Raw genomic sequence first — 16,576 nt, forward strand, 5'->3', positions numbered from 1 at the left:
GGCCGATCCGCGCCCTCCCCTCCCCGCCCGGCCCCGCCGCCGCCGCCGCCACCCCCGCGGGGCGCCGCGGCCCCCCGGCGCGGCCCCGCTCACCGCGCCTCTCCTTCTTCCCGCAGCAAGATGTTCATCGGGGGACTGAGCTGGCAGACCACGCAAGGTGAGCGCCGCGGCGGCCCCGCACCTGCCGCCGGGGCCGGGGGTGGCGGGGCCGGGGCCGGGGCCGAGCCCGGCGGGGGCGGCGGCGGCGGGGCCGGGCCGGGCTGGGATACCCACGGTGGGCGCTGTGCTTGCAGAGGGCTTGCGGGAGTACTTCAGCCAGTTCGGCGAGGTGAAGGAGTGTCTGGTGATGCGGGACCCGCTGACAAAGAGATCCAGGTGAGAGGCCGGGCCCGCGCCTCCCTTCGCCCCCGCCGCGGCCCGGCCGCCACTTTAACCAACTTTCTCTCTTCTCTCCGCATCCCCTCTCCTGCCCGGGCTGCGGGGCTCAGGGGCTTCGGGTTCGTCACGTTCATGGACCAGGCTGGCGTCGACAAGGTCCTGGCCCAATCCAGACATGAACTGGACTCCAAGACGGTGAGATGACTTCTCTCATCTCAGGGGTGCGTTGGCCGGCGGAGCGGCTGTGCTCGGAGCGGCCGTCGATGGCGGTGTTTGATTCCCCGTTAGAGGTTGTAAACTATCGATTCCCGATGCGGATCGATGGGCCCCTTCTCCGTCCCGCTCACCGGCCGGTAGCCCAGCAGCCACCCGCGCACCGGGCTCGCCGTCGGCCTGGAGCATGGCTCTGCGGGTCCTGGCGATGAATTTTCGTCCTGCCCATCGGTCATAAGGTGTCTCTGAGGAGTGACCGTGGCCTTCTCGGAGCTAGGACACCTGAGGGTATTTTGGGGCCAGGATTCGCACGGGAAACGGCTGTGGCTGCATTTGGGGAGAGGGGAGCCGCCCCTTCCCCCCGAGCGCTGCTGAGTGCTGCTCCCTCCCCAGGGGTGCCATTCCTGGCACCCAGGCCCTGCTTCCCTTGGCCACGGTGGCCTGCACCCTCCCCTTGGCTGAGACCCTTCGTGCTTCGCACCCAAGAGACTCTCCCGTGGTTTCCCCGGGCGAAGTTTTTTGTAACGGTCATGGAGGTTCAAGACTTTATTGTCTCTGAGTGTGGCCAGCGCCCGCCCATGTGGGCCACCACCAGCCTCTCAGAGCGGCTGCAGCTCCGGCCCGTGCTCTGCGAGTGGGGGCTGATTAGAGGCCTTGGCTGGGCTAGCAGAAATGTTTCAGTGGCTCCCTGGGTTGGTGGCGTATCATGCCCGGTCCTGCCTTGCAAATCTGTGGTACTCGGGAGATGTGCAGGCTGTTTCGGGGGGTGGGGGTGAGATGTCTGAGTGGGAGGTCCCTTCTCTTCAGTTTTAGTGACTTGCCTTTCCCTGAATTCCTTTTCCGTAGTGCTGCCCTGGGGTGAAGGTGAGGGTAGAGATGGGGGAGCGGCAGGGGCTGCGAGGGGGTGGCACTGTGAGGAGGGGGGATGTTCTGGCTCCGGGCACGGGCTGCTGAGGAGTCCAAACATGCAACTTTATTTCTTCCAGCGCGTGGCTCAGGCGTCCTAGCCTTTATCTTGGCAGAAGGGAGAGGGCGGGAGAGTGAGACCCCCTTTCTTAGGGTTTACGGTGTGAGTTGCAGCGAGATTTATGTCTGTTCCTGTTTAACTGCCTGGGTCGCTCCCTTTGATGTGCACAGGTCCTTCCTCCCCACGGGAGCTCCCGGTTAAACCTACCCCAGCCTTCCTGGCCAGGGCTGGGTCCCCAGGACTCGCAGCCCTCCTCCTTTCAGGAGTGATGTAAAGTGAGTTTTGCTCTGGGGGAGGGTTATGGCAAAGTCTTCTGAGGAGGGCCCAGGGCTTTCTTTTTTTCTCATTCTTTTTTTTTTTTTACTAGCCTGTGTAAACATGGTGTCTGCTCAGCTAGTCCCGTCATGAGTCTGTGGGCTGGCATAGGCCCCTCTTGGAAAGGCAAGTGATGGATGTCTGTTGTAGCACCGGTCCCGAAAGCGTTTTGGGGCTAGGGGAGAGCCAAACCCCACAGTCTCCATTCTTCTCCCCGAACTGCTGCTGCTGCCTGTGTGAAGCCACTCTGCAGCCCACCATGCAGCCCGCGAGGGAGGGCCGGGCAGGGCTGGGCAGGGGCAGCCGGGCAGGCGCTGCAGGAGAACAGAAGGGCCTCGTGGTGCAGGGCGCGTGGGGACCGGCCAGCCATTGAAATTCCCAGCTGCATCTGCTCCGCTCGCCCTGCCGGTGCGGCAGGGAGAATGGGGGCAGTTTTGCCAGGGCCCTTCCTTTGTTAGGAACTTTGATCCTCTCCTCCTTTCCTTCTTACTTCTTATTTGGCGCAGTTTTCAGCCGGGTCGGATGTATTTGGTGTTTTGCCTGGTGATGGGTTCGTCTTGTGGTATGGCATGGAGGCTCCATATGCCTTCTCCCTGCTGGAGCTGAAAGGCTCTGCTGCAAGTCATGGGTTAAATGACACAAACTCAGCTGAATCCAAATTTAGGGTTTTATGAAACTTGCAGGAAAAGGCCTGGTGTCAGGACAGCCTTCTGTCAAGGCTCGGTGTCTCCTGGCAAGCAGCACTTGATAGGCAGTGTCTGCCCAACTTGTTGCTTCATTGTTTTCCGATTCTTCCTACCCTAACGAGGGCTGTTGGCCTGATTCTCTGGGGAAACCTTTGTGCTTTTCAGGCTCCTCTTTGTTTGTAAGCTAGATAGTAGCAGCCTATGGGGTTATTTATGAAAATGCTTGATATGAGATTGGCTTCGCAGGCTCAAGGTGAAAGATTTGTGTGACTGTAAAGCTGCAGCTGGCCACTGCCTTGAGCTTCTTCTTTATGTGCTCTGGGAAGAGCAGGCTTGGCGGTGCTGGGTCGCCCTGTTGTCTCTTTGTTGCCATTACTCAGTTTTTGCTGGGTTTGTCTTTTGTGGTGGAGGGAGCGATCGGCACCTTTTGGGCAGTGCAGACCAGCGGAGCGGAGGTAGCCGTGGAGGTGCGATGAACAAACAAATCCAGTTCTGAGGTCTCACGGGCCCTTCCCTGTCCTCCCCCTGCTTTGGGGCACTGATGCCAGCCGGGTTAATGCAGGAGTTACGTGACTTGAGCTATTAAATGGTGCTGTAGGTGGCCTAAAGAACGTTAATGAGGAGCCCAGCCGGCCCGCTGGTACACCTGTGACATTCATTGGTGGGACTCCTATCCCCCAAGCTGTACGGGGTGAAGTGGAAGCGGTCTGAGCTCAAGTGACTTCCACTCACCGCAGCCTGATCTTGGGGGTTTGTTTTTTGGATACAATCTGAGCAGCTCTGAATGCTCTTACCCTTAGCAGATTTCTATCTAGGTTTGTAAAAAGGATCCATTACGTCAGCGGGTGACACTGAAACACAACTTCTCCAGAGCTGTTCATTTTAACACCAGAAATGCAGGAATAAGGTACCAGTGCTTTTGCATTAATTAGGAGGACTCCAGCCACCGAGAAGCAGTCCAGTTCGAGCAACTGGAGTCTGGCACTGAACTTTCTCCCCTCCTTGTGTTCCCAGGGCTGCCCCTGCAGTCGGTTGCCCTGGCCTCCCTCTACCTGCAACAATAGCTGGTTGTGCAGAAGAATTTGTGAAATGACTGCCTGCTCCCTCCAGCCAGGAGGACACGTTATCTCTGCCCAGTTGATCACACTCAGGCTAATGAGAAAATGAGGCTGAGCTTAGCATTGCCGAGTATGAAAGCATCTTCTTGGCAGGAGCTGAATGACACTGGCTGAGAAGTAAAAGACAGTAGATTATTGTTTTTGCTTATTATCTGCCATCAACCTCCTGGTCTCCTGCCGTCCCCTGTCCTCAGAATTCACTGTGGGTGTCTGCACTAGCCAGGAAGCGGTGGGTGGGTGGGTGGGTGCGTGGGGAGGGGAGGGACAGTTCAGATGCCCCAGGGAGGCACTGGAGGGTATGCTAATCTGCTGGCGTTTGGAGCTTGGGGAAGGAGGTTTATTTTTGAGTTTATTTGTGCTCTTCACTTTTGCCTCTGTTTACTTACGTGCTGAGTTTATTTATGTTGTAGGCTGTGAGTCAGGATGGAGGTGGGGAAGGCAGGGAGAGAAGCTGGTGGAAGGGCGCAGGGAGGCCAAGCTCTGGGGCTGTGTGACAAGTGAAAGGATGCGGGACAGTGGCCAGGCTGGAAAGCTGAACAAAGCCGTGAGAGGAGCTGGAGAAACACAGCTTCCTTTTGGGCTGTTTCAGCTGCCGGGCTGATGGGACGACGCTCCAGGCTGCCCTCCCAGCTGCAGCCTGCCCGAGTGTGGGGATGAGCCAGACCTGCCTTTAACCACAGGTCTTTGTAAGCTGATTTGTAGGTCTGGATCATCCCCGATGTGATGTAACTTTGCAGGAGTTGCTGTAAAAATAGGCTAAAAAGAAAGAGGTGGTGGCTGAGGAGGAGAGGAGGCTTCATGGGTGTTTGGCTTGCAGCTGCATTAGTGTTGTCCCAGCTTTTGTGGTGGTGGTGGTAGTGTGAGGCCAATGCAAGCACGCGCTCATCCGTGCTGAGCCCAGCAGAATGTGCGGCACCTGGATGGCAGCACGGGGACTGGCAGCTCCGGCCGGCAGCAGGTTTATAGAGAAGCTGAACAGGCACAATGGAGGGCTCAGCCTGTGGATGGGAGGCATCGCGTCATTGTGTGCAGCGCAGCCTGGGGAGAGGGGCAGCACGCTGCCCTGCAGCCACGGCCTTCGCAGCCTGGGGGGCTTTGGACTCCTCGGTTTAATTTGTGCTGTTCTGTCTGCTCTTTTATTTCTTCACCCTGTGTTTTGTGGGATGAAATGTTTGGCTTTTTGTGCGCTGCCTCTTTTTTGTCCTGTTACTGGCCAGGTGAGCTCTGTACTTGTAGGTAGAGTGAAGGGGGAGAGCCCAAAGGCAAAAGAAAGCACTTTTAATATTAGGCCGGTGATGCAGAGCACCCAAGGGCAGGCTGAGTGGGAGGGTGCAGCCCAGCCTGTTAATCCCAGCATGTGATGGGCTCTCTGGTGCATCTGGCCAGCGTTCAGCCAGAGCCGGACCACTGCATGCTGGGACTTGTAGTCTCCCTGGATTACACCTTACTGAGAGGGAAAGATGTCTGCAGTCAGCTTCATTTTATGCACCTCAGGTAGATTCTTTGGGTTTTTAGCAAGGTGCCACGTGGGCAGACACAGCCATGTGCATGGAGGAAACCCTGCGCCTGTCAATAGGCAGCAAAAGCGTGTTCACCTGTTCTTCCCCACGTCTCTTTCAGATTGACCCGAAGGTAGCGTTCCCCCGCCGAGCACAGCCCAAGGTAAGCACTGCGGGCAGCCCTTGCCACCCCAAAGGGTGAAATTCATGGTGGTGAATCTTGTCCCTCTGTGCAAGGTTGCTAGTGCACGTAATGGAGTCGCTTCCTGGGGTTTGCTGAGGACTCAGCTGGAGCGGGGGCCGTTATGCTGCACCACCAGCTTGATGCACTATGCTGCGGCACACTCCTGTCAGGCTTGTGGTGTGGCGCTGGAGGAACTGGGAGATCCCTCCGTTGTACTTAAGGATGTGCTCACTGGAGCTGATGAAATAAACGATGCCCAGGCTCAACTTCATCCTTCTGTGGCTGCAGCCAGTGGCTGGAAGTTTCAGGCCTTAGCTGATACAGAATAGCTCCATGCTGCAGTGTTACGTAGGTGGAAGAGGGTTGTGCGGATGCACATGCATGTGTACGAACAGGTGTATGGCAGGGAGGGGGAGAGGGATTTCATTTTGTGAAATTCTTGTGTGCTTCAGCACTGGAAAAGGCAGAAGGAGTTTAGTGTTGGACCTTATCTACAAGAGGCTCTAGCACTGAAGTGCACAGTTGCAGGAATTTTTTCCGGGTGTGCAGCTAGAAACTTTTAACTGAGGAGCCTGCAGCAGGCTGGAGACTGCCTTTAGACTTTGGGTCTCCCTTTAACTTTGCTTTTGGATGGGAGTTGTAAAGTTTAGAGTCTCTCTTGCAAGTGCTGTCATGGGAGAAAGAGCTGGGGAGAAGCAGTGTCAAGAAGCAGAGAGGGAAGAGGAGACTGGTGCTGGGAGGGAAGTAAGGGGGATCAGGCACTGAGAACAATTGGTGAGCAGGTATCCTGAGTAACTGGAGCCAGGAAGCACATGGTAGGAATTGGGTTAATTCCATTAAGCAGTTTGGTGACAGAAGGTGCTTTAGTGTTAGAACGGGCTGCTCTCCAAGCCAGGGAATTGCTGCGGATTAGCCCTATGCTCCTTGGGGTAATTAGGACCATGTGTTCCTCTGAGAGCAGGGGTGTAGCCAAGCAGCCAAGGGGAGGATGCAGCTGGAGAGCTGATTCAAAGGATGTCGGTGTGCCTCAGCCTGGTAGCAATGGCCCCTCTCAGGGCAGTTAGTTTTCTTCCTTGTCACAGCTGCATGAGTGACATGGGGCAGAGGGATCTTCTCTTTACCTTCTTGCAAAGGCAGAAAAGATTTAACTGGGATTTGACTGGACTTCCTTTAAGTGACTCAGGAATGGGGGTGAAATAAGGCTTATTCCGTGTAAGACTGGGTGCTGTGTGATTTGTGAGCTAGGAGAGCGAAGCCTTGGGAGCCTTCCTGCGCTGGCAGGCCTCCTGCCCGTCTTTCCGCTCTGGGAAGCAGAGCAGGCGTCTCTGGAAGAACCTTCAGGAGGCTGGCTGCGAGAAGTGGCAGGCCTGCTGGAGGGCTGGGGAGGGTGCAGTCGTGCCCCACGTCTTCGGGGTGGTGTCAATGTGCCAAGGGAGTGGCAGCAGGTTAGCGAGGGCAGAGGCTGGTAATGTGCTGTCTGATGAGGAGGCAGTGGCTGGGCACCGGTCAGTGTGATGGGGTGGTGGGAGAGCGAGAGCGTGAACTGGGGTCTGGCGTGGAACAGATCTGCCAGCCGTGTTTGGCCAGGGAGCTTCAAGAGGGTGGAGGCTCAGCTGCAGCAAAGAGGCAGGCGCTTCCTGGCAGCGGAGGGGACTTACTGGCCTTTTGAATCTCATTCTCGTCTTGCTCTGGGTTTATTCGGTGAATTCCTGTCCTTCCCCTTTCCAGATGGTGACCCGAACGAAGAAGATATTTGTGGGTGGTCTGTCCGTGAACACTACTGTGGAGGATGTGAAACAGTATTTCGAACAGTTTGGGAAGGTAAGTCTCCTGAGTGGTGTTGGATCAAAGCTGTTGCTTTTGGGGCAAAATGGAGTTTTCTGAACTTCTGTGGAGGCGGGGTTAGGAGCTTGTGAGTCTTTTGCAGAGGGTTAAGCAGATTGAAGGTCAGTTACAGATGCTGGGTGGCTGTAATGTCTTTGTAGGGGCTACAGCCAGTGACTCCTGCCCTGTGATTATTTGAAAGAATTTGTGCTTGTTCCTGGAGTCAATAGGACCTGGGCTAAGGGAAGTGGTTTTCTGTGGTTTTCCTATCCAGAGGCCTCTTGTGGCCTGTAGATTTGCGTTTTGTTCAAATGTTTGTAGACACTTTTAACAGAGTGGCTGCAGCATCAAACCTATGATGTTGGCCTGTTTCTAACACAAAGCCTTGTGATTGATATTTTGGTAATCCTTTATTAAGAATTAGCCTTTTGGTCCTGAAACTTCTCCTGCTGAGTCTTGTGCAAGTAGTGATGTTAGTTTTGGATATTTGAAGAAAATCTGGCACTATGACTCTCCCTTGTGTTGGCCTGGCTCTTCTGTGCCAGCTGGTGGCTCAGGGAAGGGTGGGCTTCTGTGGATGGAAGTCACTTGTGGCATGGTCCATGCCAGCCAGGTGTACAAACTGTGAGCTGGGACCGAATCGGAGGATAGAAGGGGGCTCGATCTTGGCCCTTCAGCTGCATCAGGAGGTTGTGAGCATCTCCAGGAGTAATCTCACTAGTACTGGATTGAAGGATCCCAAGATTTTTAATGGGATCAGGAACTGAAGGGGATCATTGTACCCAGATGCTGAATGTGGTCACCTCTGGGGGCAGGGCTCTGTGACTGTGTCACTGTTGTTCGGTGGTGGTGTGCATAGGTTTGCTGTTTGGGGCAGGAAGTGTTGGATTCTGTTCCTGCTGGGCTAGGGGAGCAGAACACAGTCTGGTGGGCAGTAATTGGGACAGGACCTTGCTGATAGCATCATGGATGTGAAGGAAAGTACCATGAAAACTGTAGAGCATGAGGGATGGCTTTGGTATTAATTTTCTTCAGAAAGATCCTGCAAAAGGGTGATGTTATGCTAAGGCACATTAATTGGTGAAAGGGAGTTTTGTAGCCACCTTTGCTATATCGTTGGAACTTTTGGGCAGAAAGTTTGGAACGAGTGTTTGCTCAGTGCCTTTGTTCAGCTTCTGAAGTCAAATCTGCATGTCCTGGTGTGCTGTAGTGACTGTGAAGTGGAACTCCTTTGTATTTCTGCTCAGTCCTAAGAGAAAGTGGCAGTAGCAAAAGCGGTCAGATACCCCCATGTTTGCTAGTCATTAGCTCTGTGTGGTTTTATTTTCTATTAGAAATAAGCAAATTCTGTTGTGTCCCCAAGAGCTTTTACATGGTGTCACTGAAGGTGTCACCACTAAAGGTGGTGTTGTCCACGTGTCTGTGTAGTCTGAAGGTTGTTTGACTTGCCATGTGCTCCTGTACTGCTGATGGATGTGTTTTGATCAGAAAACAAAATGTTTTGGGTGTAATCCCCTTTTAACCTTAACTGTACATCTGTTAATTTGAAGCAGAAGCACGTCATGTAGCACTGTGTTTACAAGCGGTTACAGTTGCTCTAGCTTGAGAAGTACTGTCCAGTTCTTTTGGGGTGTTACGCTGTTATGTTGCTCTTGTTTAATGGTCATGTGCTGAAAGGTGTCCTGACGTCAGGAGACTGGCAAGAACTGGTTGTGTCAGATTGTTTTCTTGGGACTGGGCAGAAGGGAGAGTTCTGCATTGCTTGGTGCAATTCATTTCTGAAGAACCAGCATCCTGGACTACACCTGGTGCTCAAAAACCTGCGTGAGGCTGATGCAGTCAGCCTCCTGGCTCTGGGGAGTTTTCATGGGCCGAGGTCAAGGCTGGTCAGATTGAGTCTCCATTTTTGGGGCAGTTGTCTGACTCATCTGGCCCCTTCAGCTGAGGAGAGCCTCCTCAGAGCTCTTGTATAAAGCGTTGCTCCTGGCCTGTGACCATCTTCTAGTTTAAGCCTCAAATAATTCACTGAAGGCCAGGAGCACTGTTTCCTGAGAAATCCTCTCCGGTTGGTAGCTCCATATGGCTGATGTGCAGATCAGTGGGAAAGTGTGTTTCAGAGGAAAGCCTCCGTGGCCATCAGCTCCGGAGTTCTGAGCTCTGAATGTGCCGCTCTGTGGTTTGTACAGCTGAGAGAAGCCTGTTGCCTTCAGTTTCAGATGTGACTCATGGAGAACATGATTTTGATACACAGACTCTTCTGGTATTTGTTTATGATACTCTGGGGCCTCCTAGCTTTCAGAGGTCTCCTAGGATCTCTTCTTTAGAGGTGCCCTTGGCACCTGACTCTGTGGTCTTCATCTCCTCAATTTATAGCATCTTTAAGTGAGAGGTGCGGAAACTTCAGTCGTGTTACCCTTATCTTGGAAAGTCTATCTGAAAAAAATATTTTCTAAGTCATTTGGGTCAGTACTATTTCTAGAATTGGATTTGGACTGTGTGAAAAGGAATTGTTAAGGATGCCCCTTTAAAGCATTGCCTTGGAGGACTTACCCTGAGGAAATAGCTTTGTCTATTTCCTCCTTCTTCCGAGTGGCCCACATTGTTCTGGGATCTGGCAGGAGAAAAATCTTTCCTCTTCCCTGTGCATGGAGGCATGGGAACACTTAGGATCTAGAGAGGAAAGAGCAGGGAGCACCAAGTCATCCTGTGTTGATTCCTCAAGATCAAGGTACTGGGTTCCCAGGAGTGATTTTTAGTCAATTTTTGAGAATCCAGTGGGAAGCTCAGTTTGGGTCTTGGCTTCAGGAAGAGACAGATCATCCTCTGGCTGAGGACAAGAGAATATAGCCTGCTGAATGGGTTTTGTGTGAAGGTTATCTTTTAGGTAACCCTCAGGCCCCAAGCCTAAGTGTGTGTTAGATTGGCCACCACTTAAGGCCTTTAAATTAGGATAGATGCTTTTTGAAAAATACATTTTAGCACAGACAGAAAACATGCACATGCTGTAGGAATTACGAGAGGAAGTGCTATGGCCTGCAGTACAGATGAGGTCAAATTAGATTATCATAATGTTCCTCCGGTCCAAATCCGTGAACTGCAGTTCGCAAGTCTACCAAGGTCACTGGCATCAGTGCATCACGGGTCAGAAGCAACACACCTCATGTGTCCATTAGCAGGAAAAAAATGAAAGTTTGGTTGAGCTGGAGATAAAATAGTTTCCCATTTCATAAAACAAAATTCCCAAGTCTGATTTTTCCATTTTGGTATTTTCACTTACTCTCCTATTTTTGTTTTCTTTTCTTTTCTTTCCTTGCTGTGTCCAAAACCTTCTCTAAGTTTTGTAAAATGGAAGTGTCAAAATAAAAATGAAAATGTGTGAGGAGGAAATCCATGAGTATTACTTAGGGATAAAGGAAGAAAGGGGGAGGCTTGCGCCCCAGTTCTTCATATCAAAATGCTTGGTTTTAACAGGTACAAAGGGTGGAGCTTCAAAGAGGATCCCAAATACAGTGTGAGTTTCTCTGCTTCAAAGAAGGATAACCTTTTTTTTTTTCTCTTCCAAAACTGTGAATGAAAAATATGGGCTGCTGTTTTCCTGGGGAAGAAAATACAAAGGGTTTTTTTTAGTACAGTGAGAGAGACTGAGAAGTGCTCTCAAGCTGGCTATGGTTTGTCAGGTGCAGCTGCTGGGGCTTTGAACATAGTGGGATTTCTAGGAAACACTTCTGGCTCCAGAACTTGAATCTCTCTGAGATGCAAGCTAGGGCCATGGACATGCTTTCTAAAGGAGATTATTTTTTCAACTGTAGGACAGAAGTCCTGGAAAGACTTGTGTTCACAGTATGTGTAGCCAAGTGTCTTGGCTTAAGTTGGATGATGTTGGACATCTTTATAGACTGCACAAGGAAGTATTTCAACAGCCTGTCTAGATTCAGGCTGCCGCCCTCACTGAAACCCAAAACAGAGAAGGTGTCTTGCACCTACCACCTCAGGCATAGCTAGTCCTCTGTCTAGTTCAACATGTATGAGGATGCCTCAGAGGAGCTCAGGTCCCAGCTTCCTCCTTTTCTACTTCAACCTGTGGGAACATATTGTTCTGTATTATTTTTTTGAGGGAAAAAGATTTGTCCGTCAGAGTGATTTCTTTGGACCACCGGGTCTGATCTTGCGAGCAAGGTTATTTGTTTCAAATTGTAACTGAAAAAAACTCAGATCATCTTTCTTTTTCAAGGGCTAGTCTGAAGTTTAGTGGTAGAGAAAGTCGAATTGCAAGATAGGAGGCTCAGCGCAAATAAGGTCTTTTTGTCATGGAGCTTAACTAAGCTGTGAAATCTTTGCCCCAGGATGTTGTTGCTAAAATTTGCATAGACTCCAAAATGATTGGATGTATTTATGGAAGGTCTTTTTAAATACGCAGACACCCCTTTAAGTTCAGGAAATCCCCAGATCACAAATGACTTAGAATATGATGGAGTATTCTGGGGTCTGTTGCAATACCCTTGCCTTGTCTTTGTGCTCTTCCAAAGGTGTCTGTTGTTGGTTGGTATCTTGTGGGGTGCTGGGCAAGGTAGAGCTTTGCTCTAACTTGGTGCAGCCAGTCTTTTGTCTGTCACTGGGAGAGAAGTTGATCATTCCAGGAACTAGAAATGCAGAGGTACTGGAAGAAATGGGGGCCTGGACCCAATTCAGGTGTTTGCACTCACAGTTTTCTTGTGTGCTTTTGCATTTCGTGAAGCAGCAGTGCAAGAAATATATTCACAGTGACATCTTTGCATGACTCACTAATCAGTTGTGGCTCCGAGGGTGATTGAAAAGTGCTCAAAACCAGCCTGCGTCTCCCCCGGGGCCTGCAGGTGATATGTGGATGAGTCGGTCATGAAAGCTCAGCCTCTCTGTGAAGCAGTTGTGCCCAGAGAGAGATCTGCTCTCTAAAAATATCCTGGAAGCAAACAAGAAAAAAGATCTGCTGAGGTCTGAGGACGATTCTGACCTTTAGGCTGCCATCTAATATACTCTGTCCAAATTCTGGACCATTTGCTTGAGGCAGGTTTTGAGATCTCATTCAGGCAATGACTCTAGTACTGTCCTGACCAAGAGAAAACCACTGTATCAGAGGTGCTGGATTTGATGAGGGTTTGCATGTCTGTCACAAATGCATATTCATGTACACCTGCCAGAAAAATGGTGTGGTTGACTTGGGTATATGAAAGAGTTTTCCCTGCTGACTAATTGGAGAACCTTTAGATACTGATGGGGAATTTCTTTAAAGGAAGACTTGTTCCTATGCTTACAGTGCGCATGGTTTCCCTCACTTTGGATCAGGAGAATGTTAATTAATTAATCCTTAATCTGCTGCTCTCTGGAAATTTCAGGGATCAGAGCTACTTGTCAACCTGCTGTGGATTTCCAAACTGGATTTTGGATTTTCTTCCACAGATCAGAGGGCAATTTATGCAAATTCTCATGCGTAACATGGTTGCAATGAACAGATGGGGAGGGGAGGAGAAGGGGAATCTGATCACCTCTCTTGCGGCAGTAGGCAGTTTGGCTTGTGGTAACAATGCCTCTGGAACAAAGGGTTCTCTGTGCTCCGCATCTGGTAGGCAGATAGCCAAAAATGCTCTAGTGGTAATGGTCATTCAGGTCTTTAGTGGTTCATTTGATATTTACCAGGTGCCCGCGGCACAGCACAAGAGCGGGCAGGAACACCCAGACAGGCTGTCCTGCTCACCTGTGGCACAGAGTGGGCTCTGTCCCTTGGCCGAGTCTCATTCCCAGAGTTTTGAGAACAGGTCTGCAGAGCCGAGTAGAGAAGGGTCTTCCTGGCACTGGACAGGCACAGCATGCCTGCTCCTTGGAGCTGGGCTCTGGGTTGGTGCATCCTCGTCCCCAGAATCGACCTGTCCTGTTAGAGCAGCTGGGAGAACCTTGTAGGGTTGCTAATGTCCTCTCTTGACAGGATGGTTGAGCAGTTTCTAGGTCATTTGCTTTATATTTCCCATGTTGAAGCTGTCTCAGCAGTTTTTATTCTTCTGATTTTTCTACAAATATGTTGCCATGGTTCCTTCTAGGACCAGCCCAGCCATCTTTAGTTGCTGTTCAGGTGGAAGATGCCCATCTCTGCAAAGCCTTTGCTTGAATATTTACAACTTTCTTCAAGATCTGCCCATGTGGAAGTACATCCAACATTTTTTATCAATCTTGTGTTGGAATTACTATTTTTTTTAAATCTGCATGAAGCTGTCATTGGCTTCCTCTGTTGCAGACACCTGTGACTGTCCCAGGAAGACTGAAAGATGTTAGAGTGGGACTAAGCCATGGGAAAAATCAGGCCTTTTGGCCAAGGCCAGGCAGATTATACTGTATTCTATTTTGGTATTAAATGCCTTATATCAGTGCACTTGAATATTTTGGCTAGGCTGAGGGTTGCTTTGGTGGAGTCTCTCTCTAAAACCTGTGACTGTCAACTTTTCCTTCCTGTCACCACCACACTGCTCTCATCAAAACCAGGTGCTGTTTTGAGAAGGGCCTGCCTCCTCCTCTCATGAAGGTTCTGCTTATAGGTCATGCAGCAGGTCTCAGCAGTGGCAAATCCATGGAGGATTAGAAGAGCTTCCTCCCCAGGGGCAAATCTTTTTTCACTTTCTGAACGTGTTACCTCCACTGAGCCAAAGCCTTTATCTTTCTTCCACTGCCATTTGGTTTTCCAAAGCTAGAGAGAGCCACGGGAGACAGAATTGCGAGGAGGTGATGTTGGACAGCTTGGGTTTAAGACTCAGGGGTGCGGTACCTGCCCCAAAACAGCCAGTCTCCTGTGGTAGGGTTCCTTGGGAAGGATACACCTAGAGAGCAAAAGCCACTGCTTGTGGGACCCCATCATTTTTCCTTGATGGTTTTTGACCCTCATGGCTAAACATAGGGAGAGACATCATCCCTCAAAATTAACAAACCTTGAACTTCTAACTTCTAACCTCAGATGTTGGATAACTGAAGCTTAGACCAGCAAGTTAAATTGTTCCCTGAGAGAGAGTGTGCCTTTGCCGCTAGCTAAACAGTTTTCTAGTAAAGTGATCTGCTTCTTTGACTGTTTGAAGAATTGAAGCAAATTATTTGGGGGGGCGGCAGGGGGGGAATGGAGGGAAAAACAATTCACCCAGAGAAAAAGCCAGTGTTAAAAGTACAGTTGATCATGGATTACTTCCACACCCTGTTAAAGATGAACTTTAGGGGTGCTTCTGAAACTCTTTGAAGTGCTGTTTTCCACACAGTTTTACATCCAGTTCTCAGGTAGCTTGCCTGTTTTGTCTCTGCCAGCCACCGCGGTCTGGTGGGAGATGGTACCTCCATTGCTGTGCTGCTGGAGAACCCAGACCCCCTTCTTAACCCCGTTCCCAAACATCCCTGCTCCCCCGACCCTGACACCCACCCCGCTGGCCCCGCGTCCCCTCACAGCGCTCCCCTGCCCATGCCCGCTGCCTCCCTCAGGGGGGCGCGGGAAGATGGCGGCAACTCTGTCCCGCCAGAAGCAGAGGGGGGCACTGCCGGTGCAGGAGGGGTCTCGCTGTGAGACCTCGCTCCTGGCGGTGCCGACCCCTTGCGTGCGGCGGTGGCGGGCCCCGGCTCGCGCCCTCCCTGAGACCACGGCGGGCCGCGGTGCGTGTGAGGGCGCCGCCGCTGGCGGGGCGGGCGCGGGCCGGGCGCAGCGGGGCGGCTTTGTGCGCGGCGCTAATCCGGGCGGCAGCTGCTATTGGCGGCCGCGTTGCCGTGGCGACGGCCCCGCCGGCGGCCGCCTTTGTTGGGGCCCGGCGCGGCCCAGCCGGGAAGGGCCCGGCGCGGCGGCGGGGGGTGTCGGTTCGCCGCCACAATAGCTGCCCGCCGGGGGCTGCCACTCACACCTGACTGCGGCTATGGAGCCGGTGCAGGCCCGGTTTGTCCCGGCCCGGGGCTGGGCCTTGGTAGGAGCCGGCCATGGTACCTCCATCCCTGCAGCGCTTCGTGTGGGGGTCAGCCCGGGTGGCCGGTGCTGCCGGGCTGCAGGGAGCCCTGCGAGCTGAGGCAGCCAGGCCCAGCCCCTCACCTAGCTGCAGGGGTGGTGGTGAGAGCTGCGTGGCGTCTGGTGAGGCCAGACTCCTCAGGCAGGGTGCTGGGAATGGCCGTTCCCTGTGGACACAGGTGAGGCCTTTCTCCTGGTCCCCTGCAGCCTGCCCCGCTGGCCTTCACATGGCTCCAGCACCACCTCTGCACCCCTGCGGCCTGCAGGGCCCTGCTTCACCTCACAGCACTGGCTGAGTGCTGCCTGAGAGCACCCAGCTCATCTCACCTGTTGCCTTGGAAGAAGACAAGAAGATGCTCATGTGTAGGTTTTGTTGGCAATAAAACCCACCAGCTGTAGCCATACACAGTTGAGGCCCTAGAGCTGAGTGGAGTGAGACTATTTCACATATTATGTATATATGCACTTAGCTATCTGTCTGTTAGATTCAGTTCATGGCAGGAAACAGCTTTCAAATAGCATATGCATGTTACTGTAAATACGTTTTTGCAAGATGAGTATGTTGTGGGGTACTGATCACAAAGAACCACCAGAAACTTAGAGAAAAGCTGAGATGGAGGAAGGCTGCAGCTCTCGGTGCCTGGAGCATGGTTTGGGATGAAGAGGTTGCACATCTCCTGGCTCTGAGTGCTTGAGCACTGCAGGAGTGCCCAGCCATTGCCTGGGATGTTGCTGTGAGGTGGTTTTGTGTGTGGATGAGTGCTGGGCTCTGCCACTTGCAGCTGCTTCCACTTTCCAGGCTCTGCAAAGAAGAGCTTGTTGCTGCGTCAGGTCAGATAGAGTAACTCAGCAGCTGGGTTGTGCTTGTTCTTGCTGGGTTTTTCTTTCTCATGCCCATCTCTCATCGTGGTGGGTTTGTGAGCTCCTGCTACCTGAGTTGAAGTCCTCAGGAGTGGCACTGCCACAGAGTGCGGTTGACACAGCTTTCTCCCAGTGTTTACTGGGAAGGAGGACAGCTATGTGCCCAGCCTTTTTGTGAACTGGATGGAGGATCTAGCTTAAAAAAATGAACCAAACCAGACAGTAAACCCTCTTGAAATATTTTTGAGCCATGTCAATTTTCCCCTCAGCACATCACAGTTGTGTTGGCACCGTGAAGGGAAATGGTGCAGAGACGGGAGCGAGTGTCAATAGGGAATGGCAGCATGATGAGCTGCCATCAGCCCCCAGCTCCCTGGCTGTGTCTTGGGAAGCTGCTGAGGAGTTGCTTCAGGTCTGTGTGAAGTCTTATGTTCCCCATGGCTCCAGCTAGATGCCTGGCGTGATTTTCAGGTGTTTGTTGACTTGGCTGAGGGAGGCTGAGCCGGAACGGGAGAAGTGCAAGATGACCAGGAGCCAG

The 16,576-nt window shown here is 52.1% G+C and overlaps 1 protein-coding gene across 6 annotated transcripts in view; it reads left to right on the forward strand.

The window, feature by feature from the left end:
• The window catches only part of MSI1 (musashi RNA binding protein 1), a 31,576-nt gene that overhangs the window by 701 nt on the left and 14,299 nt on the right, over positions 1–16,576 (forward strand). For 2 of the 6 annotated variants that reach the window (XM_055796089.1, XM_055796090.1), the window contains exons 2-6: positions 117–157; positions 294–375; positions 489–573; positions 5,298–5,339; positions 7,089–7,181. In XM_055796089.1, the coding sequence (XP_055652064.1) occupies positions 117–157; positions 294–375; positions 489–573; positions 5,298–5,339; positions 7,089–7,181 (343 nt within the window). Of the gene's footprint in view, positions 1–116; positions 158–293; positions 600–5,297; positions 5,340–6,336; positions 6,420–7,088; positions 7,182–16,576 lie in introns of those variants that run through there. The other 4 variants (XM_055796088.1, XM_055796086.1, XM_027780788.2 and 1 more) reach the window with 3 other exon arrangements.

The sequence above is a fragment of the Falco peregrinus genome, chromosome 2 (genome assembly GCF_023634155.1).
Source record: "Falco peregrinus isolate bFalPer1 chromosome 2, bFalPer1.pri, whole genome shotgun sequence".
Taxonomy (NCBI): domain Eukaryota; kingdom Metazoa; phylum Chordata; class Aves; order Falconiformes; family Falconidae; genus Falco; species Falco peregrinus.